Source organism: Martes martes, assembly GCF_963455335.1.
Source record: "Martes martes genome assembly, chromosome: 12".
Taxonomy (NCBI): domain Eukaryota; kingdom Metazoa; phylum Chordata; class Mammalia; order Carnivora; family Mustelidae; genus Martes; species Martes martes.
Window position 1 is genome coordinate 93,801,395 of NC_137900.1, and position 22,427 is coordinate 93,823,821.

The 22,427-nt window shown below is 64.1% G+C and overlaps 3 protein-coding genes across 4 annotated transcripts; 1 reads left to right on the top strand and 2 right to left on the bottom strand.

The window, feature by feature from the left end:
- Positions 1-5,834: 5,834 nt before the first annotated feature.
- Positions 5,835-8,605, bottom strand: MRPS2 (mitochondrial ribosomal protein S2). Its single transcript, XM_080820062.1, has 4 exons — positions 8,489-8,605; positions 8,221-8,346; positions 7,541-7,670; positions 5,835-6,876 (listed from the first exon to the last, which is right to left on the bottom strand). Exons 1-4 carry the CDS (start codon positions 8,520-8,522, stop codon positions 6,294-6,296), a joined length of 873 nt encoding a protein of 290 aa, XP_080676188.1. The 5' UTR covers positions 8,523-8,605; the 3' UTR covers positions 5,835-6,293.
- A 389-nt stretch (positions 8,606-8,994) lies between these two features.
- On the top strand, positions 8,995-11,521 carry PIERCE1 (piercer of microtubule wall 1; the record flags this gene model as incomplete). Its single annotated transcript, XM_080820063.1, has 3 exons — positions 8,995-9,182; positions 9,965-10,043; positions 11,107-11,521. 3 exons carry the CDS (start codon positions 8,995-8,997, stop codon positions 11,305-11,307), a joined length of 468 nt encoding a protein of 155 aa, XP_080676189.1. The 3' UTR covers positions 11,308-11,521.
- A 2,954-nt stretch (positions 11,522-14,475) lies between these two features.
- PPP1R26 (protein phosphatase 1 regulatory subunit 26) lies at positions 14,476-22,204 on the bottom strand. 2 transcript variants are annotated; one of them, XM_080820758.1, is made up of 3 exons: positions 20,610-22,204; positions 16,153-20,058; positions 14,476-15,764 (listed from the first exon to the last, which is right to left on the bottom strand). In XM_080820758.1, exons 2-3 carry the CDS (start codon positions 19,539-19,541, stop codon positions 15,695-15,697), a joined length of 3,459 nt encoding a protein of 1,152 aa, XP_080676884.1. In that variant the 5' UTR covers positions 19,542-20,058; positions 20,610-22,204; the 3' UTR covers positions 14,476-15,694. The 2 variants fall into 2 exon arrangements, with proteins under 2 accessions (XP_080676884.1, XP_080676883.1); XM_080820757.1 differs by having other exon boundaries at positions 14,476-20,058.
- Between the last annotated feature and the right edge of the window lie 223 nt (positions 22,205-22,427).

Sequence of the window (22,427 nt, forward strand, 5' to 3'; positions counted from 1 at the left end):
CAGGAGCCGGGCCAGGAGCACGGCCCGGCCCAATGCAAGAGCGGACACAGGGGCAGGAGCGGGAGCCAGGGGAGGGACAGAGTGGCAGGAGCGGCCGGTGCAGGATGCAGGGCTGGAGCTGGGTCAGGGACAGGAGCGGGAGTGCAGGCAGGGGCAGGGGAAAGGGCAGGAGCAAGGGGCAGGAGCTGGGTGTGGGGCAGGAACAGGGGCCCAGGCAGAGGCAGGGGAAGAGCCAGGGGCCCTGCGAGGGGCCAAGGGAGGGGCAGCGGTCCTCCTCGCAGAGGCAGGGGAAGGGGCTGGGGCTGGGTCTGGACCAGGAACAGGGGCCCAGGGAGGGACAGGGAAGACATAGTGGCCCTGGGATGGGCAAGGGAAGGGCCATTGGTCCTTGGAGGGGCAGGGGCAGGAGCAGGGGGAGGACATGGGTGTGGGGCAGGAACAAGGGCCCAGGCAGGGGCAGGGGCGGGGGCAGGATCCGGAGAAGAGCGGGAGCAGGAGCAGGGCCTGGGGCGGGCGCAGGCACCAGCTCTTCCTGGGCAGCGTCAGGCTCTCCGTGGCCCGGGTCCTGGTCGCCTGCTGGCTGCCGGTCCCCTGCTGAGGTGGCGGCAGCCACCGTCCCCCAATGCCCAGCTCCTGCTGACTTCGGGGCCAGCCCGAGCTCCTTGGATGGAGCAGCTGTGAGAGGAGAGAAGGTCACCCGAGGGCCTGCCTCTGCGTGTGCCTTGGCGCAGACGGGACCCAGCCCGGGGCCTCCCCGAGAAGCCGCAGCCGGGAAGGAAGCCTCAGCGGGACACCCCCCGCTGGGTGCTCTGAGCCCGGTCCTTGCTCCTGGCCCCACACCAGCCTGTGGGGCTCGTCCCCACACACCCCCAGGCCCCCAGCCCCGGCCTTCTCACCCTTGGGCTCGGCTTCCGCAGGTAGCCTGGGAGGTTCGGAAGCCTTTCCTGGGACTGCGGACTCCTGGGTCAGAGAGGAGGTCATGTCCGCCTGCCTCTTCTCCGCATCCGTGGCCTTCTGGGAAGACAGGGACCGGTCGCCGGCCCGGACGCATCACGGCCCTGCCCGGCCGACCCTGCTGTGCTCTTGCCCAGTCCCCTTGCTGCCCCCACATCAGACACAGACCTGTGTGTGCACAGCCTTGCACCCGGGACCCACACCTGCAGGGCTCTCGGGATCAACCCTGGCCAGGAGCTCGCATTCCCTACACCCCGTCCCACCCAGCCAGCCTTGACCTTGAACAGGACCTGCCCACCGGGCACCTGACCCCTCACCCACCTGCTCCTGCTCGGGAAGGCCCCACCCCATGTGAGCCCTCCTTCCACACACAAGCATGCACACGAACGTTCCCCCCACCACACACACACCGGCACACACTCACACACGCACACAAACACAGGGGATTAGGGGACCCGGGGCTGCGCCCGTCGATGAGAGCGTGCAGGGCTGGGTGGCCGGCTCTGGCCTCCTGGTGTCACCTTTCTCTCCTTTCGGCCGAATGGCCAGAGGCATCGGCAGCCCTGAAACGACCTCCCGAGCGAGGGGAAGTGTTGGCCGGGCGCGCAGTCCTCTGTCTCCAGCGTCCCGCGTTGGGGATGCAACATGCGAACATGTTGTTGGTTGGACGATGTCCAAAGCAATGAGCTGCGCAGGGGGGCGTCCCTGGATGTGGGGGCCTGGTGACGCGGGTTCCAATTCTGTTGGGCTCAGTGGTCAGGGAAGTGAGGTCACCACTTCCTGGGGACCCCTTCCCCGACTTCCTCTTCCCGGCAGAGCCCCCGAGGGCCCCCTCCCCCAGCTGCTCGGTGCTCACCCTCCACCCCATGCCCCGTCCATACAGTGGCACCCACACAGCCCTCCCACAGCCCCCAAAGACCTGGGTAAAGCCACTGGCCCTGCTGTGAGAACAGAGCTGGGTTCAGTCCGGGTTCCTGCTTCTGCCCGGGACTGTGACCCCGGACAGACCCTGTGCCTCCCAGGGCCTCCCCTGGCTCTCTCTCTGCGCAGTGGGGTTTTCTGTCTTCTACTTCTCGGGACGCCATCCGGGGAAGGACTCTACACACGTTCCGCTATCGCAGGAGCCTGGTGCACACATTTGGCAATGTGAGGGGGAGCGGGGGCTGGGCGGGGCATGGAACACAGCTCAGAGGGGTCCGGGTCTGCTCTGGGGTCCAGGCAAAGCCACTCCCCTGCTGCCTGTGTCCCAGCCCCTGTAGGAAGGCTGCCATTTACTTTCTGACCTAGTCCCCTGGTGTGTCTCTGTCTTTCCCAGGAGCAGAATTGGGAGTTCTTGGGGCGATGTGGCAAACCTCAGATGCCTCCCTTGTTCCCGTTTCCCTCTCCTGTGCTGGTGTTTGGTTCCCTCCTAAGGCCTCCTCACCCTGAGCAGAGCACAGAGTCTGGAACCCCTTCCGAATGGGGCCTCTGAGGCTGCAACATCAAGGGGCTGACCTTGGTTCCCAGACCAGTGGCTAAGTGCTTTGCTACTTACTTTCTAGAAGCCCACGTCCTCAGCCCCCCAAGCCCCCAGGCTGCCCTCTGGTCAGAAGCACCTTGAGGGAGTACCAAGCATTTTCCCAGGCCTGGGAGCACGGTGGGTCCTTGATGGAGATCCAAGGCCAACAGTCTCTTCTACAAGCCTGTGGGTCCCTAGGGACACCCCATCTCCTCAGCCCACTTGACAGCCGAGTGAGCTGAATCCCTTTGTGCTCTAGCCCCATCCGGACTGGGGGGTGTCTCTTCCTACTTCCAGGTGTCCAGGGTGGACACCAGACCCCAGACCCTGTCCTCTCCCAGTGCCCTGATAAACCCCCTGGGCCCCTCGGGAGCCCCTGATCATCAGCCCGTCCTGACTCTGCTCCCCATGCTATGGGTCTGGGTTATTGCCAGGGGTCCTGATGCCCCTGCCCCATGGCCCAGCTGTCTCTGACCTCTTTCTTCTTTCCCCTCGTCACCCACCTCCCTCCAGGGTGTCCTCTACTTTTGACCCCCAGCTGGGCAGAGTAGTGTATGTGTGTGTTTGTGTGTGTGTGCGTGCGCGCGTGTACATGCACGTGTGCACAGGTGAACATGTCTGGGGATGCCCAAGGTCATGTCCCCACATGGGACAGGGTGGGGAGCTACCCCGAGGATCTGAGGGGCTCTCACCCCCAAAGTGACCCTCATGGGAGGGTTGGAGCTGGCCTAGGACTGGAGAGCTTCCCCGCTCCTTGGACTCTGTACCCCTCATTTGTCCTGGGCCAGTCCCTGCCTCTCTAGACCCCAGGTTCCCAACTGTCTCTGAGGGTTGGGCATGGGAATGCTTGAACTTGGCTGCTCCTCCAGGGGTAGGTGGAGGACAGGCGCACCAGGCACACGGGTCTCCCTCCCGAGAGGGCCAGGTGTGCACAAGGGACCTGCACAGCACCTGCACCATGACCCAGCCCCACACTTCTGCACCCAACCTGTCCTCTGCATTCCCTCATCACCTGGGAGGCAGGGGCTCTCCTCCGTCCTAGGATCCCTCATCCTTCGGACAACGAGAGCACAGAGATCCATATGTAGAGAAGGCCAGCTGTGCGTCCCACGGAGTGTCCTGTCCCCACCGCTGCTTTTTAGTCTAGGGTTCCTGGTGGACCCCCACGTGGAACCGAGGCCCGCGGGGCAGGGAGACCTGTCTGCCCTGTTCCCTGACTTAGGCAGACTGTCCAGCTGGGGCTTCCTGTCCACGTGCGGAGCGAACGAAGCCCCACAGCATCTACAGGTCTCTGAGTGGGTCCGGGGCCCCACTGCCAGCCCCCAGGGACCCCTGCTCTGGCTACAGCCAGGATGGGACCCCCAGATGGAATGTGAAACCCCCTCACAGCGGGGAAAGCGGCTTTTGCCGAGACACAGGATACCGAGGCTTGGGGCAGAGAGCTTGTTGGTGGCGGAGAGGAGCCCTCTCCACGGGCTGGCCAGGGGGTCGGGAACCTGTCGCAACAGGCCCGACAGCAACCCCATGTGTGGGGTCGGGCCTCGGGGCACACGGGGTCCACACGGGACACCTGAGGCTCAGAGAGGGGAAGCGCCCGGCCCGAGACACACAGCCTGCAGGTGAAGGGGAGCCGCTGTGCAGGGCGGGGGGCCCTGCTCACCTTTTGGGAGCAGCAGGTGCGGGACCGGTGGCGGGGGTCGCTCTGGTGGGAGGTGCAGGTGCACTGGGAGAGGGGACACAGGAGAGGGCGCCACCCTGGCTCCACCAGATTCCTCGGGGTGTCGGCGTGGGCCGTCCGCATCTCCAGCTCCCGTCCCCAGTCAGGGCACACTCATTTTCACAACGGGGCTAAGCTTTGGACAAAGGCGGGACGGTCCCACAACAGAAATTGCACGAATATTCCCATCCTTACCCTGAGGGGCAACAGAGTACGTGGCCGTGTCGTCTTACACAGATGTGAAGGATGATCGTGCACCTGCCGAGGCCGGGGCTGGAGCGGGGGCAGGGGGTGAGGGGAGCAGCCCAGACTAGGGTTGAGACTATGGTTACTTAAGGGGCAAAGCCCTTGTGAAACCCCGTGTGGTGAGGCTCCTGGATGGCTTGGGGGCAGGAGCCCCTCCAGCGCTCCCCACGCCCGGTCCTGGAGACCCCTTGTACCCACATTCCCTGTGCTTCCTGTCCCTCATTGGTGGCATGGCACTCAACCTCGCTGTGGTCACGAATCCATGATCTTGGCTCTCCCAGGCTCTCGCTCTGGTGGCTGCCATCAGCACCAAGAGAGCCGCTGGTCGGGACGGTGCCCTGCCAGGGCCCAGGGAGGTCCGGTCTAGGGACAGGTCAGACACTGCAGCAGCCTGGGGGGTGGGGAGGGTGGAGGCCCCCCTTTCTCTACTCATGGGGAGGCCAGTCCCCTGCCTCTCCCAGGCTTTGCACACACTCACCAACTCCTTTGGGCTCTCCTGGGGTTCATTACCAGGGTAGCAAGCTTGGAGGTCCCCCCACCACCAGGGTCACCCCTATAGGTCAGTTTAGAAGTGGCCCAGGGGCCTCCCTGATCTTCCTAGAGTGGCCGCACTGTCTGTCCCAGAAGCCTGCTCCGCGCCTTTGGGTCCCCAATGCCCTGAAGGTGTCTCGCTCACTTGTGTCTCCCCGTCCCGTTAGGTCTTCACTCAGCAGGGGCCGCCCTGCCTGCCCGGCTGCGCCCCCAGTACTCCCAGGAGCAGCACACGGCGGTAACCAGTAACAACCGGTGTTACCCCTGCTGGTGTCCACCAGCTTTCAGCATGCAGCTTCCGGGGACCCTCAGAGGACAGAGGAGGGCCGGGGCCAGGCCAGCCGTTAGCACATTCCCCTGGTGGTACAGGATAGGGACCATCGCACCTACCCCAGCCCCTAAACCAGGACGGGACGGGGGCCGATCCCACCTCCCATGCGTTTTGCCTCCTGCTGTGTCGCTCACTGTCCTACCCAGATCTGAGCCGCTTGGGGGCCAGCCTGGGACACCCCTCCTTCCACAGGCTGCTTCTGAAGCCTGGCATGGGTCTCTGTCCCCCTTGGGCGGGGGTCTTGCACAGGCCCCAGAACTGCCATTCACAGGATGGTTTCGCATCGCGTTTGGGTTTCAAGGGGTCTTGGCTCTTTAGAACCAGCCTCTTGGGAGCTCGGAGGGACGGGGGCCAAGCACCTCATTCCAGGAGCGGCAGGTGGTGCAGCGAACGCCCCAGAAATCCCTGGGCATCGCCAAGTGCCGAGCGGCCTGTACACACGAAGCTCTAGAGTCCTGTGGGCTTTGTGGGCCCTGCGGGGGTGTCACCAATGCCATATCCACGAGCAAAAGCATGTAAGCCACGCCGTGGAAGCCACAGGTGCAGAGACACGTTCGTCCAGACATAAGCTTTATTTCTATGACTCTGTTGCTTGGCCTGGCCTGTCCCAGCCCAGAGGAGATTCTCTGGGGGCCTCGCCCTGAGGCCTCACGTGACAAAGCAGCCCGGCCCTGGCGTCCACTGGCGGGGAACGAAAAGCGAAGAGGACCAAATGCAAGGTGCGAGTGAGGCTTTTCAGACTCCACGACAAGCACGTTTCCTGACGGGTCCTCTCGGGACCGGCTGCCTGCTCTGTGTGCCTCCGCCGGGCCCCGCAGGTCTGGAGCGGGGCCCTGGGGTGGGGGTGGGGGGCAGCTGCCGGGAACGGTTACCAACAGCAGGGACCCAAGCGATGCCTTGAGCCACACGGAACCTGCTAGAGACCAGGGCCAGGGAAGGGGCGTAGCGGCAGGCTGGGCTGCGGCTCTCCCTCAGGTGAGGAGTGGGTGTGTGGAGGGACCCAGGTCCAGCCCGGCCTAGGCTCCCAGAGGAGGTGCAGCCGGCCCCTGGCCCCCGGCCCCCTGCTCCACCGGGCCCTGCAGACGATACAGGGCCTCCATCTGCCTCCGCTTCTCCTTGGCGCGGTGGATCGTGGTCTGGAAGAGCCTGCAGAAAAGCTGGATGGCTGGGGGCGAGTCGTCGTTGCCCGGGACGGGGTAGGTGATGAGGCAGGGGTTACAGTTGGTGTCCACGATGCCCACCGTGGGGATGTGCATCTTGGCCGCATCTCTCACAGCGACGTGAGGCTCAAAGACGTTGTTGAGCGTGTGCAGGAAGATGATGAGGTCCGGCAGGCGGACCCCGGGACCCAGGAGGAGCGGGGCGTTGGTCAGCAGGCCGCCCTTGAAGTAGCGCGTGTGCGCGTACTCGCCGCAGGCCCGGGCTGTGGTCTCAATCAGGTGCGAGAACTGCCGGTTGCGGCCCACGAACAAGATGATGCCCTTGCGATAGGCCACGTGGGCCGTGAAGTTCAAGGCCAGCTGCAGGAGCACGGCTGTCTGTTCCAGGTCGATGATGTCCTGGCCGAGGCGGCTCCCAAAGACGTAGGGCTCCATAAACCTGCCGGAGACCCCACCCACGCAAGAGTGGGCGACGTGTGCACGGCCAACCCCGGCCAGTGGCCCCAGGGGCCCTCTGTGGCCAACCCTGGGGCTGAGAGGCCCGTGCCCTCCGGGATCCGCTAAACCCGGAACTGGCACAATCTGCAAACCCGCCACCTTGCCAGCGGTGCAGACCCCTGTCCAGGGACAGCCAAGAGGCAGTGGGGGTGGGATGGGGGTTGGGTCGAGCTCCTCTGCCCCGGGGAGCTGGGTCCCATCACCGTCCCCCTAGATGTCTCTGAGTACCTCCCTCCCTGGCCTCCCCAACCCTCCAAAACATCCTCAACGCGTCCATCCCAGTGAGACTCTTCTCTGCAACCCTGGAGCCCCCCTGTCCCCTGACCCCTGCTCCCAGGAGCTGCCAGCAATGGGTCTGCTCTGCTAGGGCCGGGAGCCTCAGAGGTACGAAGTCTGGCACGGGGACCAGAGCGGAGTCGGAGGATGAACACTTCTCCCCGGGGCTCGGCGACCCATCAACGGGACGGCGCTCAGCCCGCTCCATGCCACCGGAACGGGGACTGTGGACCCCAAGGATCCCGAGGCGGGAGGGCCTCCTGCTGTGCCGCTCACCGTCCTGCCCAGATCCGTGGGCTCCGCCATACCCGGCCTGGGGAGTCCGCTACCTGTGCCGACAGCCTGCTTTGTGGCCCAGGTGCACGCGGGCGTCGAAGAGACTTCTCACAGAGAACAACTCCTTGACGTTGAAGAAGTCAGAGTGCTTGAGGGGCTCACTGAGGATCCTGTCGCTGACATCTGGGGTGGGGGGAGAGGATGCCGTGGCCTGTGGGCCCCCAACTCCCCAGGCAGAGCGGAGCAACATGGGGGTGGGGAGGGGCAGTGGAGCCCGGCAGATGGGTCCTCTGGGGAGACCGGCCCGGAGCCAGGGTCTGACCCTCGCTTTGCTCCTGGGGAATCCCGGTCCAGTCTCCACCCAGAAAGGAGGGGCCCCGCTGGTTTCCGAGGTCCTTCCGACTCCCCCCAGCCACCAGAGGACGGTCCCCCCATCAGAAGTCAGGGAGGACTCAGCGGTCACCTCCCAAGGACCCAAGCCACGTGGTAATGTCTCCCTCCTCCCACCCACCCCAGGGGTGCCACCCAGCAGGGTGCGGGGGGGCAGGGCAGCGCCGCTTCGGTGCGGGTGACCCCCGCGCGGACCATGCGGGGCTGCCGGGCCAAGAGAGGGAGGCCGGCTGCCCCTTCTTTCCGGCCCGCACCGCTCCCCGGGGCGTCACGACGAAAGCCGGGGCCCCGGGCCTCCCGCTGGCGGACGGTTTCCCCGAGTTCGGGGCGGGGCCGGCATTACCGGTGCTGCCGTCGGGCGCGCTGACGGCGGAGGTCGCGGCGCTCGCCAGGGTCCTGCCGCCCGGCCGGGGTCGCCCCGGGGTCGCGCTCGGCAGCAGGCGCGGCCGCAGCGGCCGGAACCAGACACCTGGGGAGAGAGCGGGCTGGAGGCGCGCGCCCGGCCGGGGTCCCCGCGGGTCCCGCCGCCCCCCTGCCGCGGGGACGCCCGCGCCGCCCCGGGACCCCCGCCCGGCCTCCCGCCCGCGCCCGCGGGGCCCGCGCGCACTCACCCGCGCCGAGCAGCCGAGGAGCCGCGGGCGCCATGGCGCGGAGGGCGGACGGGCCGGGACGCGCCTTCGTCGCCGCCGCTCCCCGGCTGCTCGGCGCAGCGCCGCCTGCCGTCCCGGAGGAGCCCCTGCAGCTCGGCCGCGCGCCGGCCGCCGCGCCCTCGCACCTCCGGACCGTCCGGCACGGCCGGCCGCTGCCCCGGGGAGCGTCCCGTGGGACGGGGCGCGCCCGGAGTCCGCATGAAGACTCCGGGCCCGCGGCGCCCAGGCGCGCAGTGAGCGGCCGCGCGGAGCTGGCGCTGGGCCTTTCGCGGGTGAAGCGCGAGGCCCGGGGCCCCCCTGCAGAGAGGGGACGGCAAGGAACGCGGGCGTCGCCCCCACCCCCCACCGCCTCCCGGCGCGGCGCCTTTAAGGCCGGGCCGCCGGGGTCACGTGACCCAGCCGTCGCCTGGCAACGGGACGCCGCACCGCCTCCCGACGTCTCCCGCCGCAGCCCCGAGCGCAGGCGCATGGCCCAGGCGAGCCCGCGAGCGTGCGCGGCGGCGGCGGAGCCCCCGGCCCCGGCCCCCCCGGCCCTCCCGACCCCGGCCCCGGGCCCCCCCGCCCCCACGCCCCCGCAGAGGACCAGCGACTGCTACCGCGTGGACGACGACCTGCCGGCCAGGTTCAACAACCCGGCGTGGTTTCGGGGCTACGGGTGAGGACGGGGTCCCGTCAGGGCCCGCCTGACCTCGCAGGGGCTCGGGCGGACGCTCCGCTCGCCAGCCTGGACGCGGGCGTCCCCAGGTCCCCAGCCTGTCCTGGAGCCCAAGTCACAGGGGGCTCAGCTGTTAGCACCCAGTGAGCGAGAAAGTGCCCGAAGCTGCGGCCGCCCCAGCGGGGTCGGGGTGGGGGCGCCCCGGGGCAAGGGTGGCCGCAAGCCCCGCCCCCCGCGACTGGGCCCAGCGCCGCGCTTTTGTGCGGGGATCGGCCGCCTGCGTCTAGACCGCCGGAGCCTCTGCGGACGGGGACTCGGCGGCCCCCCGCTGTCCCCTGCAAACCTCAGACCGCGCGGCGGTGAGCCGCCCCGCCCCCGCCCTGCGCTCCCGCACCCAGTCCCCTCCTCATCCGTGTTTTCCGAGAGAGGCCGCTGGGGCGCGGAAGGACAGCGTCTCGCCCAAGGGCCGGTGGCCTAAGGCGGAGCTGACCCGGGACTCAGCCCCTCCGGTAAACTCTGTGGGCGTGAGAGGCCGTGGGCGCGATTCCCCAGACGCTCGGAAGTGGACGGCCGCAGGGTCGGGGGCTGCGCTTTCCTTCCGGGAGGTCTCTGGGGCTTTGGCCCCCTGGGGAAGAGCTGGGGTGGCCTCGAGCAGGGGAGGCTGAGCCGAGCCCCGCGGGAGCCCACGTGCACAGCCGCAGGGCCGCCCTGTGGCCCGCCCAGCAGAGCTCCGGTCTGGGCGTCGCTAGCGCGACCGAAACAGGCTGTTTCTCACCCACCAGGACCAAGAAGGCCGTCTCGGTGTACAGGACCAGTAACGACGCCTACGGGAGCAGAGCCCCCACCGTGCACGAGATGCCGGTTCGTGGGAAGCCTGTGGGTCCCCGGAGCCTCGCCAGGAGGAGGCTGCCCCCCCCCCCGGATTTCTGGGGAGGGCAACACACCATGAAGGGGGGGTGGGAAGGGGCCCCACGTCCCAGCATCCCAAAGAGGGAGGGGCACATCCCATCCTTTCCAAGCAGGGCAGGGGAGAAATAAGTGAGCAAGTGGCTTCGGCAGTGAAAGCTTTTAAGGATCAAAAAGGTGCGTGCAGACTGGTGAAGCCGTCCCAGGAGACTGGCCCTGGTCACACTCAGGCACCACGACCTCTGGCACCTTAGGGCAGTGAGTTCTGAGGTCAAGAAGAGAAAAGCTGCTTTCTTTCTGGAATAATACTTGATTTTAATTAACCTGTGACCTTAAGAGGCAGTACTGGCCCATATCCCTGGTTGCACAAGCCCAAGGCACATGGTGGACGTGGGGACCTGTGCACCTTTGCGGACTCCCCGTCCCCCTTTTTGAGGTCGACTTCACAGTCTGGAGGTCTAGAACCCCCTTCTAAAATCCTCCTGAGGCCCCTCCTGGGCCAGGTGGAGGGCCAGTGGACGGGCATGGGCATCCCCTGGACACCCAGGACAGTAGCGACTCCCATTTTGGGGCCTCAGTCCACAAGGGCAGTGCCTCTCCAGGCCCCTGGGCTGGTGGGGTAGGGGCATCAGAGATGTTTTAAAGCCCTAAAGGGATTCGACCCTGCAGTCAGGGTTGAGACTCGCGGGTGGCTCTTACAGAAGAGAACACTGACGTTCAGAGAAGTCCGGTCACTTCTCTGGTTGGTAGGAGCAGGACCCTGGGGGTCACGTGGGGCAGGGCATCCTTCTGTCTGCCCAGGGGGAACACAGGCACTGTCAGTGATTATTCCCAGACCTCCGGTATAAACCAGGATGGTCCGGGGTGAACTAGGCCACGCCCCCTGACCCTGGCTTCTCTGCTTCCTAGGAACAGAGATGACATTTTCTTGCAGATTCTTACTTCCAGAAATGCCTGTTGGCTGACTACTCAGGGGTTCCAACACCCCGTTAATCCGAGTGTCCCTTTTCACTTCCAGAAAGTATTTTATCCAAATTCGAATAAATTTTCCAGACAACTTGCAGCTGGTGGAATGTTCCGGAACAATACGTTCAATGTCTACATGGAGAAGAGCATTGTGACGGGTCCTGACAACTATATCACCCCCTTTGACCGGTTCAACTTCCATCCCAGTTACAACGTCAACAAGCCGTCCATCTGCGACTGGCCGGCCTCCTGACCCCGGCGGGGGGTCGGAAGTGTCACCCCTGCTCTCTCATCATCTGCCCAGTTGTAGAAGGACAGACTTCACTGCTTTCCCTGAAAACGTTTTTTCTCTTTAGATTAGAAAAACATGTAGACGGGGCTGTCAGGCCCTGTTTGTTCTGTTTTGTGTCTAAGTTGGAAAAGATGCTAATGGCTTGACTTTTCATTAAAAATGTTGCCACATCCTGAATTCCTGACTCACCGGTAATCAGGGAGCAGGACCGTCGGCGTCCTGGGCCCCGCGTGGCCTGATGCCGGGAAGGCCTGGGTAGCCCTCCCTGTGTCTTTCCTGGGAGCCGTCTTATACTCATGACAAATGATGGAGTGGGTTTCGGTTCCAAAGCTCCCTGGCAGAAATCCGCACCAACTCTGGGAGGCTACAGCGGGAGGGTTGGGTGCCCCGCTTGGGGGCCTGGGGCGAGGACAGAGACTGCGTGGGGAAGACCCACAGGAGTGCCGTCACTGTCCCCGACCCAGGGTGGCCAGCTTGGAGTCCTGGCGAATGCCCCGCAGCCACTGAGGGGCAGGCCTGGGAGGCCAGATCCGTGGAGGTGGTGATGTGTACGTGGGACTTCTCTCTGGGGGTTCACTTCCAGTTTTCAGTACAAAGTTAAAAAACCAGCAGGCAGGGAACACACTTCTCTCCTTGGTTCCTGACCCACGTTTGCTAGGATGTAGGGAGCGGGTTCTCCAGGAGGAGAGTTTTTCTGGGCCGGTGTCTTACGTTTCAGACCCCGCTCCCTCCCTTCCTGAGAGTGGGGTGTGTTCGTCGTGGGAAGCCTGGGAAGCACGGGCTCCTGGTGATGTCATTGTTCCCTACCACGGATGACAACCCATCCACGAAAATTTTTGTCCCATGAAAGTGGGAAGAGATTAAACCTTGTGCCTGCTTATTTTTTTCATTAAAATCTTTTTATTATTAACATGCAAACATAAACATTTCGGCAATACTCTTAATGTCCAATTTGGGATGGAAATGGTTTCCACAGAAAAGCAAACACTCTTTTTTTAAAAAACATTTTATTTTTTTGACGGGGAGAGACACACTGAGAGAGGGAACACAAGCAGAGGGAGTGGGAGAGGGAGAAACAGGCTTCCTACCGACCAGGGAGCCCGATGCAGGACTCGATCCCAGCACCCCTGCTAAGGAGGTAAAGCCCGATTCTGGTGTCCTTTTTTTTTTTTTTTTTTTAAATTTGAGAGAGAGAGAGAGCATGAGCAGGGAGGGCAGAGGGAGAGGGAGAAATAGGCTCCCTTCTGAGCAGGGAGCCCCATGTGGGGCTCGATCCCAGGACGCCAGGATCATGACCTGAGCCAAAGGCAGGCGCTTAACCATCTGAGCCACTCAGGTGCCCCCTATTCTGGTGTCCTTAACGGGATCCTCTACATAGAACAAATGTCTGGGTATGGAAAACAGAAGTACCTTTGATAGAACATACATGCCTGTCTTCCCGAAGGACCAGGAGCGTCTCCAGCTCGGGCTCCCAGTGTCCGCGTCCTGCGGCCGAGGCAGTGGCCCTGATCCCATCTGCCCACTAGGGTTTTGGAGGATTTTGACATCATCCTCTAGGGCGAGCCCCAGCCCTGCAGCCCCTGGGTTGGAGCCCACCTGGGATGTGCCCCGGGAGGTGCGGCTGCGGGCTTTGGACCCTGGCCATTTTAGCATGTTTTCCGCCTGGAATCTTGATGCGTGGAGCGGGAAGAAGGGTGTGTGGGTGGGCGGGCTCGTGGAGGGTGGCAGGAAGGCGCCCTGGGTTCCCGGTCAGCTTAACTCCCCGGGGGGTGCTGCGGGGGGAGGGACCCCGCCACTCTGATGTGGGTCCTGATGTCTCGAAGTTCTCGCCGCGGTCAGAACAGTTAGCAGAGCGGGGGGCACAGCATCTGCCGATGGCGCGGCCAGGAGAGGCGGTCTCAACCCCCGAGGAGGCCTGGCCGTGCGGGGCCGATTTTTCCCACCACGAGATGAAACCCCGAGAAACAGGGCTTCTGAAGGCCTCACTGACCGGTCCCCCGGTGCGGCCGTGGGTGGGTGGAAACGGTGACTCGGGACACCGGACGCGTGTTCGTACGGACACTGTAGACTCGTCCCCAGCGGCTTTCCGCCTTTCAGTTAAAGTCACTCGGAATAAGCGGTTCCAAAGAGATAAGAAATTTGTCAACACTGGGGAGCATCTCTCTGTCGAGAGCATGGAGAAGCGGAAGCCCCACAGATCCTGCAGATAAACTGCCCCCCCCCCCCCCCCGTCGGCCTTGCCCAGAGCAGCGGTGGCTGTGGTTTGCAGACGTCCACGGTGGGGCCCCGAGCCAGGCCCTTCCATTCATTGGGAGGGACGGGGAATCGAGGCGCGGTGACCTTCCTGTCTTCGCAGGGGCACGGAAGGGGCTAGCGACTTAAACGCCTGGCTCCCCTGCGCAGGTGTGTTTCAGCTTGGGAAAACCTGCTGACAAGTCAGATCCGGCGCCTTGTCTGTTTAAGACCCTCCCCCGGCAGGTGCACATCCCACCTTAACCGCCAGGGCCCCCTCCCCTCCCGCCTCCCAGCCACCTGTGCCCATTCTTTCCGGAAAGACGGAAAGACGGAAAGACGCAGTGAGTCCCAGGATGCCCTACAGGAAAATCAGGCCTTTCCCCTTCTTTGCATTAAATGAAGGAACCTGTAGCCCCGGACTCACAGACGACTCCTCCTTCCCGGGAGGGGGGTGGGGGGTTTGACTTGGTAACGCATCATCCCTCGGACTGCGTGGGAGGGCGAGCCCCTGGGGTCGGAAGTTGCAGCTCCCTGGAGCCGTGGCGCCAGGCTCCCCTTGCTCCCCCTGCCGCAGCCCTCCTTCCAGAGGCTGCGGGGCACCCCTGGGCTGAACCCAGCATGCGCCAGAGGTGATCTGGGGTGGGGGCGCAGAAGCAGGAGTGTGTGGGGGGTCCCGGGGATGGGCCCGCACTGCCCAGGAACTACGTAGCATGGGGGTCGGCCCCGTGGGGGTCACGGGAACCCAGGAGGCAGGAAGGAGGCAACTGCAAAGGGGGCCAGGTCTGGGGGAGACCCAGCAGGGGCGAGGAGCGCCCAGGGCTAATGCACAGGTGGGCCCCCTTGACATCACCCCACAAAGGCCAGTCCAGGGAAGACAAGCTTCGAAAGCCGATTCGTGAGCAGTGTTTGATTTATTAGCGTTTTTAAAAACCCGGTTCTTATGTACAAAACAAGTGGATTTTTGTTTTGAAGTGTGAAGACCACTCTTTAAAAATTAAATTTAAAGCATGGATTACACAAATTGAAGTGTTTTCCCCCAGAAGCACCTAAGTGAGTAAGAACCGGACAGGCGCTGGCAAAGGCGCCCGCACGCGTCCCGGGCAGGCGTGGTGCGGGGGTGCCGTGCGGCTAAATCCCAGGAGAGTCACTCGTGTGTTCAACGCCGGCTAAACCGAGCTGCAAAGTCAACCTTGCTCCAAGTCCATCACAGCCAAACGGCAGTGGAGAGCCGTGAAGACCAGGGTCACTGCCGGGAAGTTTGCTGGACGGCTGCACGGCACCGCCGTGACCGCTGAGCGCGCGCCCCGTGGGTTGCCTCTGAGCAGAAGGCAGGGGGAGCCCCGCTCCTCTCCACCCAGCAAGGCAACGCAGCTTGGCTCAAACACACCCTGAGGCCGGTGCCCTGCTCGTGACCACGCACCGCGCAGGGCCAGGCCCTGGTCACCCTCCACCCCCCCACCCCCGGGAAGGTTGGCCCTGGGAAAGCCACCAGGCATGTCTGCTGGGTGGTGTGAGCCCACCTTGATGAGGCCCCGATCCCGGGAGGGTGCCGGGCCTTGTGCCGGGCGCTTGCAGGGTTGGGCACCAGAACCAGCCGAGTGGCTCGAGCCTTGTGTGTTCCAGTGCCGGGGCCAAGAGGAGGACATTGAGACACACGTTGTCTATTACCCTTCGGAGCTGTGACTAAGACTGGAGAACAGTGGCTCCCATAGAAAAAGAGCTTTATTGAGCTGCTAGAATCACGCAGGGGTCGCACAGGGCTGGGCGTGAAACACCACGGGCTCGGGTGTGGACCACGTGTGCCGCCGAGGCCTCACGTGGCATTTCCACATGCAACAGGGGACGGCCAGTCGTGCGCTCACTGGCCTTTGTGCTTTGACATGTTTTCCAATCGAGGCCACAGGCGTAGAGTCCAGAGGCCTCACTCTGGCCTCGTGGGCCCAGGGGCCCTCATGTCACAAGTGCTGTCCAGCAGCTTCCCGGCGGAGACTTCTGCGGGCGCCTTTGTGACTCTCAGGGCGGGCCGGGGGCGACTGCTACCTTCCCGGGTGCAGCCAGCCCTTCCCAGCCGCAACTGCCCTGAACTATCAGAGTCAGGGCGCGTCACCCCTGGCTACGATGGTTCCACGTCCGCTCGTCCCATGCTCGCCCGGACGTCATGGAAAGCCGCGGCGAGGCCCGCCCTACAAAATCGAACAACGGTTATTTTCCAAAAATATTTTTTACAGCACTTTAAATAATTTACAAAAAAGCTACAAAAATCATATATTCCAGGACACATCCGTTAAATAACACCATCGCTCCCAGTGGACGGAGTATGTACAGGGTGGCGCAGAGCGGCCTCCGGGTTCCGTCCCGGGGTGGTGAGTGTCACACGCACACGCACGGGCACAAGCGGGTCTGTCTGCTTCCCGGGAAGACGGAGCCAGCGAGCGGCCTCATGGCTGGAGGGCTTTGCTCTTGGCCCCTGGGCCACCGCCCTCCTCCACGGAGGTGTCACTGAGCTCGCTAGAGTCACTCCCCAAGGCCTCCTGGGCCTCGCTGCCTCCACCGACGGCCCCCCGCCTGTACCTCAGGTCTAGAACGTCCTCCTCAGAGCCCGAGTCCCTCCTGGCGTGCAGACCGCACGCCGCCTGGGACTTCCGGCCGGGCCAGTGTCCCCCCTCTTTCTTTGAGAGCAGGGGCGAGCTTCCAAACACGGGGCTGTGGCCGGCTGGGGTCTCTCTGAAGGCTGAGAAGGCCGGGCCCTGCAGGGGCAGACTCAGGGACGGGCTGAAGACGCCGGCCTGCTTGCCGCCCCAGGAGACGCTCTTTCCAAAGTGGAACAGCTGTGTGGACAGCAGCGAGGAGAAGCCGGTGAAAGGCAGGCCTTTCTTGGGGTCCTGGCCCTCCGGCCCCTGCTCTCTCTGGCCGCCGAGGCCCCCTCTCCACACAGCCTCTCTGCCTTCTGGGCTCAGCGCCCAAGTGCTCTGCAGCCGACTCTGGTGGGCGAAGTTGGCCCACGGGAGGGCGAGGCTGGCCTGCGGGCTCCCTAGCACATCTGCTCCCGGCTTCCGAGTCCGTGGGCTCTGGCCCTGGGTCGTCAGAGCAAAGGCCACACCGGGGCTTTCTGCCCGGGTGCCCGCTTCAGCTCGAGCAGGCAGTGAGCCGAGAGCACGTTCCCTGGCACGCTCGGTCCCCCTCGGGCTCTGATCTTTGTGGGTGCAAACCAGTCGCCGGCCAGCAGCCGACCCTTTGGCAGACAGGGCCCCCGCCGTGCTGGTGTGCCTGGCCACGGCTCTGGGGAGGCAGGCCTGCTCTGTTCGAGGGCCGCTCCTCCCGCCTGGAACGAAGGCTCTCCCCGCACCCGCCGGGCCTCCGGCCGGTTGAGAACCGCCCCTGCCCCGCTGGCTCCGCGTGCACACACCGGGATGAGGGGCCAGGGCGGGCGCCGGCCCCTTCCTGCACGGCAGCTCCGGCCTGGGCACACTCCCCGTCCCTGGGGCGGCTGGGCCCCCTCCTGGGGCTTCTGAGCCACTCCCGGACTCCTTGGCCTTTTCGGCCAAGAACTTCCTGATCTCCAGCTCGATGCTGTCATCACTGTCCACAGAGCTGCTGTCCTCGGGCAGAGGCTGGGGGCCGGGGGCTGCATCTTGAAGTTCGCAGGTGGCGGCTTCACGGAAGAACAGATTCCCTTCAGACGCCTTTCTCCGGAGCGGGAGGGCCGGGGGCACATCGCCGGGGCCCGCGCCGTCTGCCCCGGTTCTCTCCGGGTCTCTGCAGGAGACGCTCAGAGCCTTTTTCCCCAGGTTCTCCCTGCTGTCTCTTTTGGGCTTCGAGAGGCAGCTTTGCAGCAGATGGGGGCTCCTGTCTGTCCAGTCTCTCCGGAAGCCGCCGAGTTCATGCAAGGACCGGGGCTCGGTGGCGCTGAACCTAACCTTTCTCTTGCGTGCCGCCCTGGGGTCCCTCCACCTCTTCCTGAGCCTCCGCCTGGACCGCAGGAGGTCCTTGATGGCGGAGTCCAGGTCCTCGTCACTGTCCAGGGAGCTGCTCTTGTCCTCAGAGCTGCCCCGCTCACCAGCGCTCCTCGCTGGGGCCTCGTTCCCGTGGCCGGGCCACACGCTGCCCCCGGCGTCGGGGCTACCGTGCTGGTCGCCCAGCTCACGCGGCCTGCAGGGCAGGGGCTGACCCTTGGTCTGGCCTTCTGCCCTGGGGGCCTGGCCGGGCCGTGCGCTCACTGGGCCGTGGTCGGGATCCAGGGCGCCCTCCTGTGCCATCTCTCTTGCTTTCTTGGGTGTGGACAGTGGCCCGGCGTGGCTGCCTCCTCTGCGTTTCCTTTTGCAGCTCAGCGACAGGCCCAGCGTTTGAGAGCTGGGGACCCTAGGGCCAGGCGGCGGTGCTGGGCCCACAGTGGTCAGCGGGCAGCTCCCCGCTCGGGCCAGCCACGCTCCCGACCGTGCCTTCAGGGCCAGGAACGTCCGGATTTCCTGCTCTATGCTGTCATTGCTGTCCACGGAGCTGCTGTCCCCATCACAGCGGGAAGGCACGGTCAGGGGGCAGGAGAGTGGGCTGGCGGGCAGGGGTCTCTCACTGCCCGCCGCGGGGGCCGGCAGGATGGTTTTGGAAATGTCCAAGATTGCTTCGGCACACATCAGCTCAGCGGACGTGTCTGCCCGGCATGGCGGCCGTTCCGCAAGCTCGGTTTCAGCAGCTCTGGGATCTCTGGGTGGCTTGGAGGTGTGGGCAGGGTCAGGGCCCCCTGGGCTGAGGTCCACGGCCTTTGGGGCCATGGGCTTCTTCCTGCCTGGTGATTTCCTGCGGGTTTCAGGCAAGGCACCTTTTGTGGCGTGGCCTGTGCTGCGTGCGGGAGGGTCGGGCTCCTTCCCCTGCCCAACCAGCAGGGGGTCTCCGCCCGCCTCCTTCCTCTTCTCCAGCTGGTACAGCTGGATGGCCTCCTCAATGCCATCATCGCTGCTGGAGCCGGACGCCTTGGACACCAGGGCTGCGCTCTTGGCTCGCTTGGGCCTCCGCCCAGGGCCGGCGCTCCTCCTGACCGCACCTTTACTCTGGGCTGCTTCTGCAGGGCGGGGGTCCGCGCTCTCTGGCTCGGCAGTGGCCTTGGACCTGAGGCCTCGGGGCCGTGCGCTCACCTTGGCCAGCCTGGGAGGTTTCCGGAAGAGAAAGTCCTTGCAGGCCCCCATCACTTCCTGCCGATGCGTCTTGACCGTCGGCTCCTTGCCGGATCTAAATGCTGATCTGACCGCATTATTGCTGGGGTCTGGTTTTGCGTCCACAGAAACATCACATCTTGGGGTCTCGTGTTGTCTTTTCTCGATCAGAAACTGTTCGATCTCTGCCTGGATGCTCTGCTCGAAGGAGTCGTCGCTGCTAACGCTAACCGGGGAGGCGGAGCCCCGGTCTCGGTCGGCTCCCGCGCGGCTGCCAGGGGTGCCTCCTGGGCTGGGTGCCAACTTCGGGGGACACGGGGCAATCAGGGTGCTACTCAGAGGAACTTCTGGTTTGGGCCGCCTGCCCCCCTCCGTGGCCCCGGGCGGCTGGGCGGCCCCGCTCTTGGCCTTCAGGTACTCCTGGATCGCTTCCTCGATGTCCCGGTCCACAGAGTCGTCGCTGTCCGATTCCAGCACCAAGGGGCCAAAGTCCGCGGCTTCCTCCTCCCTCAAAGGAACAAAATCAGTGCCGAGACCACAGGCAGCAAATGTGGGGGTGGCGGCCAGCCTGGCGTCCTGGCCTTTCTCTGCCCTCTGGCTTCTGTGCACAGCAAGCTCATCGCTCATGCCCAGAGCAGCCTGGTCGCCCTGGAGCGTGCTGATGACCATCTGCACTTGGGCACTCACCGAAGCTCTCGAGACGCCCTCCTTCGGCTCCGAGAAGCACCCAGGAAACCTAAAGCTTCCTGGTGTGCCGAAGGCCTCCCATTTGGACTGGAGAGCGACCACAGGAGGGGCGTTCATGAGAAACATTCTAGCAGACGGGGAGGGGCGTGCGGAGTGGTGGGTCTTTATTTTTCTGCCCCTTTCACAACCTGGGTGGAAAGAGAGGACGCTGGTAGGATGCCATTCTGCTGGGCCACGCGGCCACAGGGGAACTGCCCGCCGGGCCAGAGTCCAGAGGGCCGGGTCAGAGGCCGACGCCAGGCGAGCTGAGGGTGCCGGGTGGGTCACTCATGCTTCCTGGCCTGGATGTGCTCTGCGGCGGGGGGAGGCCGGCTATGGAGACTGAGTGCGGGACCGCTCTGAGCCACGGGCGCCGTGTTCACGCAGGACGGCACGCCAGTGTCCCCTCCAGGCCCGTGCTCCTGCTCGGGCCATCCATCTTCTCTGTAAGGGAAATGGGGTCTGGTACAGCCGAGGCCGTTGGGAGGTGCCGCACGATCAGGTCCGCACGTGCTCCTTCTCGGGTCACAAAGAAGGGCCACAAGACTCGAAGCGCAGCGAGGCTTCGTGGGGTTGTTCCATTCTTGACGCGACAAACAAGCTCCTGAAACAAAAAGTGACGTGAGGTGAGCCATTAAAAAACGATTGCCCCGAACGTCCCGAGTCACTCGCGTTAAAGCCTTTTTATTTAAAAAGTCAGACATGTATCTGTCAGGCAGTCTCATGGGCCCGGACTGCTGTGCCTGGCTAATCAGCAGAGAAGCGACCCCGGACACGGTCCTGTGCCCTTTTCCATCCTGTCTGGGTACTCCGGGCCCCGCACCTCGGGCCGAAGGTGGCTTTGGGCTGGTCCTGGGAACATTGGCAAGGCGTGCTCGCACACAGCCTTTCCGTTAGAGGTCAGGGACCGCCGCTGCAGAGGGGAGCGCCGCGTGCTCGGTGAAGGGTCACTTAGAAAGTACGAGGCGTCACATCACCATTCCTTCCTAACCTGTTGCTCCTGCCTCTCCTGAGCACCCGCACCCCCTCCCCAAAATGGGAACGTGGAGCAGGTGGGATGCAGGAGACCAGCTCTGAAGCCCCTGCAGGCACAGGGAAACGATCGCCACCCCATAACAGTGCCACGCTGGGCTGCCACCGCCCTTGCAACCTCACCGGGTGGGCTGGAGCGGGCCTGCCCATCGGCTTTGCTTTCGACACGGGTCCTCCTCCTCCGGGAGCTTCTGTCCCAACGAGCACATCATCTTGTATCTACACACTCGGTCCTTTCCGAGAGAGCGTGGCCGGCCACCTGGGCACAGACATGCCCACGCAGGTGCCACCGGCGATTAGCCAGAGGGCACTGAGAATCCAGACGCACGCTCTTTGCTGCCGTGGATTCAGGGCAAAGAGCGACACGGTCATGTAAAAGCATTTATGGCAATTCCTTGAAATTCTCAAGGCCCCTTTTAGGGGGACGACATCGCAGCCAACGTTTGCAAAGCATTTCAGGGATTTTATCGTCTTCATTCTCCCTAACCCCCAGCATCCTTTGCCCACTTTTGAAATAGACTTCGGACTGCCAGGGTCCAGAAAGCCAGAATCATCTGCTTCAGAGGCTGACGGTTCAGCTAATAAAGATTTTTTTTTTTTGGAAAGAAAGAGCATGAATTTAAGGGTTTGAAATTCAAGTTTGGAAAAACTTAATCCTCAGACCAAAGACCTTTAATCGTCGCGAATTCACAACTATCGGGGACCACAGCTCGGGTGCCGGAGGAAGCACGTGAAGGTGCCTGCCCACTGTGAGACTCGGGGTCCCACCGCGGCCCATGGCCTCTCCTGGGACGTCACTCTCCGGGGAGGTCCCCCAGTCACAGAGCAGCGGGGATGACAAGGGTCAGGAGAGGGTCTCTGCACTGGCCCGGGGGACCTGTGCCCAAGCTGCTGCGCTCATCGTTCGAGCTGCCTTGGCAGAATGACCGAGATTCCGAGACGTTCGCGTCGGCCTTGGTCTGTGAAGTCTAAACCAAGAATGTTAACTCCTTAAGTAGGAATAACACGATTTAAAAAAAAAAACGGGCCCAGGGATGAACGGAAAGGCGCTGGTCTGCTGCAAGTCCTATACTAGCAGCAAAGTCGCGGGGTGGGAGGGGAGAAGGCTGGTCTCCACTAACCATGTTCCCCGAACTCCCCCGGGGCTCCCAGTGAGCAAAGTTCTGAATTGTCAAATCCCCTTGTGCAAGACTGAGGTGAAAAATTCAGAGGGAATCTCCAGCGACAGCTTGTGGCTTTAAAACAATCAACTACGTAAGATGAATCATTCTGAAAAACTCCCCAAAACTATACTTGGAGAGAACTGTGAGCTGCGGCTCGGGGCTCCGGCTTTGTCAAGGGCCGCCCTGTACCCCCAGACCCCCGGACCAGGTGTGCACGGAGGCTGTGGGGGCACCCAGCCCTGCACTCCAAAGCCTGGTGGTGCCGACGTTGAAAAAGCAGTGGAGGGCACCCGGACACCTCCTGAGTCTCCACACCAAACCCCAGGGAGGACCGACTCTCGCCTGGGCTCGTCACCCGCACAGGCTGGATCCCTGCACCGAATGTCCTCAGATGCATCTCTCGGCTCACCCAAAAGCGGTTCAGCTCCTGGTCTTCCCTCTCGGGCGGCAGCTCCCTACCCCCGGGTGCGGGAGAGGACGGGCAGGGTACCAGGCCCCAAGGGATGGCCAGAGCCCGAAGTGGGCGTGGGCCTGCCGGGAGCTGAGGCTCCACAGGGTCGCCTCGACCCCTCCCCGGGCGAAGCTGCCAGGCCTCCGCTTGTGACTGGGGGCGCGGGGGAGACCTCCCTGCCGGCCCGGCCCTCCCACCACCCCCCCCGTCCCCGGGGCGCCCGGCCAGGTGCGCTCGGCGCCGGGGATGCGCGGGGACCCGGGCGCCGGGGGCCGCAGGGGCCAGAGGCCGGCCGGGGGCCCGCGACCCTCCCGGAAGCCGCGGCCG